At 38.2% G+C, this 8710-nt stretch overlaps 1 protein-coding gene across 1 annotated transcript; it reads right to left on the minus strand.

Annotated features, from left to right (window-relative positions):
• Positions 1–1951: 1951 nt before the first annotated feature.
• On the minus strand, positions 1952–3825 carry dtx3la (deltex E3 ubiquitin ligase 3L a). The gene is made up of 4 exons (XM_053495313.1): positions 3519–3825; positions 3259–3428; positions 2709–2920; positions 1952–2602 (listed from the first exon to the last, which is right to left on the minus strand). Exons 1-4 carry the CDS (start codon positions 3598–3600, stop codon positions 2533–2535), a joined length of 534 nt encoding a protein of 177 aa, XP_053351288.1. The 5' UTR covers positions 3601–3825; the 3' UTR covers positions 1952–2532.
• Positions 3826–8710: the final 4885 nt, after the last annotated feature.

The following is an 8710-nucleotide window of genomic DNA, read 5'->3' on the forward strand; positions in this document are numbered from 1 at the left end:
AGCCTGTAAAAAGGACAATACATGACACAAATGGAATGCCCTCCCTCTGTCACAACAAGCCTGCTTGCGTTCAATGGTTTACAGAATTGCTTTACACACACACACACGCACACACACACACACACACACACACACACACACACACACACACACACACACACACACAAATACATTTTCATAAAATTAGTCATGGAGAGCAACAACATTTTAATTAAATTAGACCATTTCATAAATACGTGGGACATGCTTTTTTCCTGAACCTTAAGGAAGCTGTACACTGACAAACTTTTAACTTTTAATATCATTTTTAGTTCATCTCCAATGTGACTGATGCTTACTTTTGCTGTTACAAAGCTGGTCCAGCAGGTAATATTTTATCTTATCTTTAAGAAACCCATCTATAGTCAACAATCTTTACACTAAAAAAAAATACACTGTAGCTGTAGATTTCTTGACTTCTATAGGTTTACACTTTCCTGTCCTGGACATTTTGCTGTGATTTAGATTTTTTACAGACAACATTGAAATAGATTGTTTATCAGGCTTTAGGTGCTAGTGCAATAAAATAATGTTTATTTTATAGTTTAAATCGAAATTAAATTTCATTAATTTTAATTAAATTTTATTTATATAGTACTTTTAACAATATGGACATTGTCACAAAGCAGCCTTTTCAATGTAATTAATCACGGTGAGGAGATTGGTGAAAAGGCCTACAATAAAAGAGCAAAGGTTTCTCTGGTTCAACTTCATCCTGTAAGTGGAGCCCCAGAAGCTGCATCCATCATCAGCATCTGTGATTCTACACTTCTAATTAACAAGTTTGGATTCTGCTTTGTCTTCTAAAAGTCTAATTGTGCTCCAAATTAAAGAACCTAATGAAATCAAGCCGAAAGCCTATTTATCACTGCTAAGTAGGAAGCCGAAAACCGCTATGCCTTCCTACTGGAACTGTATGACAAAGAGGCATTAAAATAATTTCTGTTGGAAATCTAAGTTTTACTTGTTTCCATAAAGGAGATGTAGTAGGTGATGATTTCAGCTCATAGGATACTGACTTAAAAAAAAAAAAAGTGTATGTGTGTCTGATTTTTTTTTTTTTCCCCAACGCAGTTATTAGATGTTAGAGAAGCCAGTGTCAGGCACAGTAAGCTCAAGCTCAGTAGTATGAATTAAAAGGTAATGTATGGATACTATGGGTACATAAAGTGCTATTTACTTCATATGTGGGCTGTGGTGATAAATGCAGGCTGGCTATTGTTACTATTCAGTAGCAGGGGTGATGGCAGGACTGAGGAGTGTATGGTGGTGGAGGATGACGAAGATGAGGTGATGTAGCCTGGCCAGATTTGATAGCTGTCACAGCAGCGGTAGCGTCTGACAGTTGGGACAGATGACTCCTGGTGGAGCATGCAGGAGAAAGTGGTTTAAGAACGCCTGTGGAGATGACAGAGGCCTCTTTAATGGGTCCCGCCAATCTGATTAGACTTTATTGTCTGTGTGAAGCCCAGCCCATAATTCAGTTTGAAGAGAACAAAAGGGCCTCCATCATCCTGAAAAAGTTCAGACTCTGCAATCTGCCGGACGGATAGCAGACAAACAGAAAAAAAAAAAATATATATATATATATATATATATAGCCTACCTGTAGTCTACCCTCTGGCTTTAAGAAGAATAGATTTGTGGTCAATCTCTACTGACAAACTAAAATCAAAAGACATAGAACGTTTAATGCTGACACTTTTCTTATAATTAGGAGTTTTAATTTACACTCTCAATCTTCCATCTTGCCTGATGAATCAAATGGCATGTCCCATGAGTCTGAGGTGTGAGTGTCACCTTAGTTTGTAATTAACACCTATCCACTCAAATTTTAAGGTAAATGGGTAAAGGATATTGTATTATATGAATCCTTGGTTTGGTGAAACATGTTTATTTACACTATAAATATTACAAATGGAGAATTTTGCAAGGTTATACAAACTGTGCTAGAAAAATAAACTACTAGAAATATTGAAGAGAGGAAGAGGGATTCGAACAAGTATCAATGGAGACTAAATAACCTGCATTGTACAGTATAAACTATGTGTTTTCTTATCACATTCAGTCAAATAGTCAATTGATCAACAACATTCTATACTACTTAACAAAACGTGTTAAAGAAAATACCATCTATATCAGATATGACAGAGTTCTCTGTAAACACTGTATAGAGGGTTAAAAAATAACGCTCTATATTTTTCTTAGTTCTACAGTACATGATCTTTTACAGTAATACCTCAAAATTTTACCCAGACTTTAGTTAAATAAGAAATTAATTTATTATATTGGAACAATCCAGATGTTATCTAATTGGAAATTCCAAAATCTTTATAACTCTAACTAGGCATTTGTTTTACACCACATACAGTATAAGCCTATTTTTTTTTTACCTTAACATTAGCAGTCTTGGACATCATGTTACTAAATCCTACCCACACTCCATAGTTCATATTTTGGGCTTGAATATTGTTCATTGTCCAACTTTCCTTCTTATTTGAGCCCTTTAGAGATCAGGATCTTTGTCACCTTTGGCAGATATTTTGGGTCTGGATAGCTGAAGCTGGCAAAGAAAATGTGATGTAAGAAACAATTTAAACAATTCAAACAGAACATCCAGGTAATTTTGCTACCAACTGTATTACCGCATGACATCACACTGGTCTCACCTGTCATGTCCTCCTTCCACCTTGGTTTTTAATGGAATGTCAGTAAAGGTAACTCTTTCTTCTCCGGAACTAGTGGTTGCCACTTTAAACAGCAGCTTGTGCCGGAATGCTTTATCAAGCAGCCGGTACACCTTTATTCCCTTATGGTTGTGAGGCACAAAGGCCTCGGTTTTAAGACCATAGTACTTCTGCCCGGGATTAGGATGATTTTCCTTTAGACGAATGAAGGAAATACTATCACAAGAATGATAGTCATACTGTCAAAGTTTAAACACACTATTAAATACAGAGAGCCATTTGCTCTGATTGCTTGTGGTGTGATTTTTATTATACTGTAAGCAATTGCTTGTAATGAATGTGTAAATGTTACTGTAGCCTTAGGCAGTGAAACAGGTTGAGCCAAATTTCACAGAGCAGAGCAACGTGAAGGAGGAATGTTTGAGACTACTTACATTTCAGCTGAATTAAATGAAACTGTTGTCATGCACACACAGTGCTTTGGGAAGTGTTTTATGTAGAATTACAAAAAAAAAAAGCATTATAAGCTAACCGCCTGTATTCCATCGTCAAATTCAAAGTTCATCTGTATGGCATCACAGTCTGGATATCCTTCCACATTCCTCCTCAGCCTCGTTATTGACATCCGTCCATCATCTGGCTGGTTTCCATTTACTATTTTAGAGTTTATTTTTTTACTAGGTCTATTGGTAGATTCTGCAACTGTTTAAAAAGTTTACTGTTTACACCTTGCACCAAAGAGTACCATAGAAAGATATTAGGGTAGTATAGAAACAGAATATAATAACATACCTTGGTCTTCCAATGAAGGGGGTCCATTCCCATTTAAATACCTGTTGCAATACATTTTATCTTTGCTTTGCTTAGAACCCATGATGTGGTGTATCCAGTAAAAGTTAGTTTTAGTATATATACAGTATGTGCTAATTACATACAGCTAAACTTAATTGAGTTAAAAAATGGATTTCATTTAAAGCTAGCACAGCAGTAGAGCACTCACCATACTGCTGTTAAGCTAGCTAACCAATGTCTAAAAATCCCTCCTCTGTTCCTTGTGCACTAGAATAGAAAGACCATAGAGTGTGAATGCAAACTGATTGTAGTTGATCCTGTTTTAGTTAAGTCTGCTGATGGCTCAACCCAGAGATCTGGAAATGTGACAAGACATGGGTGTGAACTGCTTTCTTATTCTAGTAAGCTTTGTAGGTGAAAGATGACAGAATAAACTTGGTGATATGCTACATCAAAAATGTCTTCCATAAATATTTCATAAAATGATGACCTCTATAGAGTTGTAAGTTAATGCTGTAACTCCTTGTAAATGATATTATTTAGAAATGTTTATAAACTTTAGTGAAACCAATAGTAAAGGAATAATAAAAGCAGGCTGTAGAAAGTAGTAAAGCAGCATGTGGGAAGGAAGGAATGTAGAGTGACTTGTTTAAGTATGCAAGCTTGCATAACTGAAATTATCTACATTTTATAGTTACCACATACAGTAAAACTGAAATTAAGCTGTACAGTATAACATATATATATACCAAATCATGATATTTAGGAATAGGGATAAGAGTGGCTATATAGCTTGCAAAAGTGACCCTTTAGGGGCCCTAAATTGACCGTTAAAAACTTTTGGCAGAGTCACGGTTGGGTGACAAACATTAGGCCTTTATTGTGCCAAGAATCTCTAGTGGCATCCCTGCGTCCTGTCCTCAATTAGGTACTCACTATTGGTGGATGACTGGTTCCACACAGATTTGTGGTTATAGCATATTCTTTATAGTTCTTAATAATAGATTAAATGTAGTACTCTGTCAGGTGTTCAAAGTTTGTGTTTTTCTTTTATCACATACTCTTCTGGTACATGAGTTTTGAGTGTCATATATACTTAGTACCTTCCCATAGTGCCAAAGTTACCACTAATTGCTGACCACAAGATTACTGTGCTTGATTGGGCAGGCAACTGGCCTGACCTGATTTTCTATGGGGTGTCAACATGAAGATAAGAAACACCTGACCAATCAATACAGACCAGCTGAAGGCAACTATCAAAATAACCTGGACTCTAGTAAGAACTGGGCAGTGTCATAGGCTGAATGGCTCCATGCCTTTCCACACTTATTCAGTAATTGAGTGCCTTAACCCTTCTATTGTTTTCTGGTCAAATCTGACCAATTTATAAGTTTTCTCTCTAAAAGGTGTAGGAAATTCACACATGGCATTTGAACACATAAAATAAATTAAAAAGACTTTTACAAACGTTTGTGCATTTTATGGAGCTTGTATCCATCCATGGTGTTTCCAGTTAAAATAAATAATTGGTTAAGACTAAAATACGTGTACAAAACAGAGTTTAAGCACATTTCTACACTCCTTTCCCACACCTTAACATGCAGGTGACACATGCACACACACACACACATGTTATGCCCCCTTTTTGCCTACCATGGCAACCTGCATGGGAACCTGTCGACAATATAATTTTTACCCCCCAAGGGAACTAAACCTGTTCAAAAACAAAACTGCAACATTGTTTCAATCATTCAACTTTCTCACAGCTCTGGTATATAAAGCGTTTTTTAAGGACTTACTCACAAGTCAGTCATTGGCAGCACAATGGCCAAGAGATATACTGCATGTGAAGCTCTGAAATTATATTTGACAACGACAGTGATCAGAAGGAAATAAGCCAGTTTTATTAATAATAATATCACATGTAATAATAATATGTCATAATACCGGTCAGTTTTGACCGGTATAAAAGTTGTTGTTTTGTCCCACATTTTTTTTTAATTAACTGGGTTCATAAAAGTGACTTTGGTAAACATGTCAGTGAAGTATTCTGTGATAAATAGTACAATAGGCATTATTTTAGTATTTGCTATAGTCAAAATAATATCTACAGTATGTAATGTTATCCCTTCCTAAAAAAGCCTATTATGAGCTGAGGTAAATGAGGCCTGCAGGACATACAGCAAATACAAGTCCAAACTTAATGATCACAAGAGCTGAAGTTGATAAAAAGATCTGATACACCATTAGGTAATAATATATGTAGTACTCTGGATTTATTATGGAGCAAAGGGATCACAATCAAAAGTGACCAGGAACATTATGGCATAGATTCAACAAGGTGCTGAAAACATTCCTTAAAGATTTTGGTCCATATTGACATGAGAACATCACGCTGTTTGCTGCAGATTTGTCAGCTGCACATCCATGATGTGAATCTTCTGTTCCACCACATTCCAAAGATGTGGATATACTGGATTGAGATCTGGTGACTGTGGAGGTCCTTTAAATACAGTGAACTCATTGTGAACTTATTGTCATGTTTAAGAAACCAGATTGAGCTTTGTGAATAGGCTGATAGGCTGTGACATTTAAATAATGCTCAATTGGTATGAAGGGGCCTAAAGCAAATCTCCATCACACATTACAGCACCACTACAGCCTGAACCGTTGATACAAGGGAGGATCCATGGTTTCATATTGTTTATGTCAAATTCTAATTATACTATCAGAATGTTGCAGCAGAAAATAAGTCTCATCAGACGAGGCAATAATTTTCCAATATTCTATTGTCTACTATGGTGGACCCATGGGAATCGTAGCCTCAGTTTCCCATTCTTAATTGACATGAGTGGCACCCAGTTTTGTCTGCTGCTGCTGGAGCCCATCTGCTTCTAGGCGTGACATGTTGTGCATTTAGAGATGCTCTTCAGCATACCTCTGTTGTAACGAGATGTGATTTGAGTTACTGTTGCCTTGCTATCCACGTGTCCATTCCCCTCTGACCTCTGACATCAACAAGGCATTTTTGCTACTCACTGTATATTTTCTCTTTTCCTCACCATTCGCTGTTTTGTGTGAAAATCCCAGGAGATCAGCAGTTTCAGAAATAACAGTTTCAGACCAGCCAGTCTGGCACCAACACTTATGCCACATTCAAAGTCACTTGAATCACCTTTCTTCCCCATTCTGTTGCTTGGTTTGTACTTCAGCAGATTGGCTTCACCAAGTCTACATGCTTAAATGCACTGAGTTACTGCCAAGTGATTGGCTGATATGCATTAAAGAACAGTTGAAAGTCATTTCTCAATTGTTTTGGAACCGCTGACAGTGAGTAAAGCTAGAATCTCTCTGTAGATCCCTGCAACATAGTGTTTCTGTATTGAAAAGGGTACAAACCAAAAAGAAACCTAAAAAACTCTTTTTACAAGATTTTGTATAATATAATTACGGTCTGTGGCATAAGTCTGTAAGCGATTAATCTGGTGCAGATATATTTGATTTATTTATTAAATGAGTTCTCTTTCCATGATAGAGCTAGAATATCCTGTTTTACCTCCACTCTTTCTGCCTCAAAGTTTTAATTAACCTTGAGGATTATCACTGTCTGCCCATTATTTTTGACAATCATATACCATATTCACATGCCTGTGGGTATGAATGCTTGTGTGAATGTGTATGTGTGTGTGTGTGAGTGTGTACTATATGTCTTTGTATGACTTCTTTCATGACAATAACCTACTTGTGCATGTAAAGAGACTAGTTGAATAGAACAATCGGCCAGCCTCGGCTACACTATTAATAAAGCATGCCAGGTGAGCAATTCATAAAGAGCAATTTAACTGGAATCTCATGCTCCCTGAGGGCGGCACTGTATTTCTAAGCAGCACAGAAGCTGTTAGCGGATGTCTGTCAGGCAGCAGGGAGGCTTAGCACAGCTGTGTTCGGCAACGAAACAGAACGATCGCTGCTCTGGAGCGTGCCGGAACATTCCTTGCTGATTTTGGCAACAGCCTCTTCCTCTTAAATCCTTGCGAGCACGGCATTTCCATGGTGACTGAAACTTATGGGAGCCATCTTTATTCATTAAAGGGAGAGTGGGGTTTGAGGAAACAGTGGCAACACTGACAAATGAGATCAACAACACAAGAGGCTGTTAATAAAGAAGAGACAAGAGGTGGAGTGAGGCAGTGTAGAACAGAGGTAAGGCAGAGGTAAGGCAGAGGTAAGGCAGAGGTAAGGAAGAATGACAGGATTCTGGGATTAGAGTTCAGTAGTGGGATACAGCATTTTATAAGATAATCTCAAGGATAACTTCACTGTTCTCACAGAGTCTTAGATTAGTGATATGTACACACACACACGCACACACACAAACCTGTGAGGACCTACCACACTGAACCTTAACCTTGGTAACTGAAAGAAAAGACCTTCAGGCTATTTAGGTTATGTTGTTTTTATTTTTTGGAAAAAAAAAAAAAACAGCATTTTTTTCTTGCTGTGTCTCAACCAGCCAAATGCACCCCCCAACCCCCCTCCCCCAGGCACACACACCAATGTGTGCACAATAACAGCTACATCCTTATGTATTCCTACATGACACCCATAATAGGAAGTGATCCATTTCATTTCAATCACCCAGATAACACTCTTTCTGAGTCCATGTTTTACTCCAGTTTTGTCAATCAGACTATCAGATGAGAGAGAGAGAGAGAGAGAGAGAGGGAGAAAGACTGTGACTAAATCTGGTAATGTGCCTGTACAAAGATTCTTAATTCCTCTCCCTGTCTGATCATTATTCCACCTCTCACAGCTGTGAGCAACCACTGTGATGTACAAAGCACCCAGCAGAGCAAACCGTTCACACAAACAAACAATTAACCTCCAGAAGTGTGCGTTTAATCAGTCCTCCCCCTCGCTTTCTATCTCTTTATCAGGCTCCCGATTTCACAGTCCAGCTATACCCAGTGGCACTCAGACTGGCAAGCCATAATCTCTGCGTGCGGATCTTCTCCAAACCATTGTGGTGCTCTATTAATAGCCACCAAAACAGTGCCGCAGGAGCGACAATTCGTTCTGACGTGGACTCGTCTTTAGGTCCGTCACTCCTGTTGGCTGACACTCGTTAACTTCCTCTCCTCGGCAGCAGGGTGAGAACGCGAGCGGTGCACAGGTCACTGCAGGGGCCACAG

The sequence above is a fragment of the Clarias gariepinus genome, chromosome 4 (assembly GCF_024256425.1).
Source record: "Clarias gariepinus isolate MV-2021 ecotype Netherlands chromosome 4, CGAR_prim_01v2, whole genome shotgun sequence".
NCBI classification, from domain to species: Eukaryota; Metazoa; Chordata; class Actinopteri; order Siluriformes; family Clariidae; genus Clarias; species Clarias gariepinus.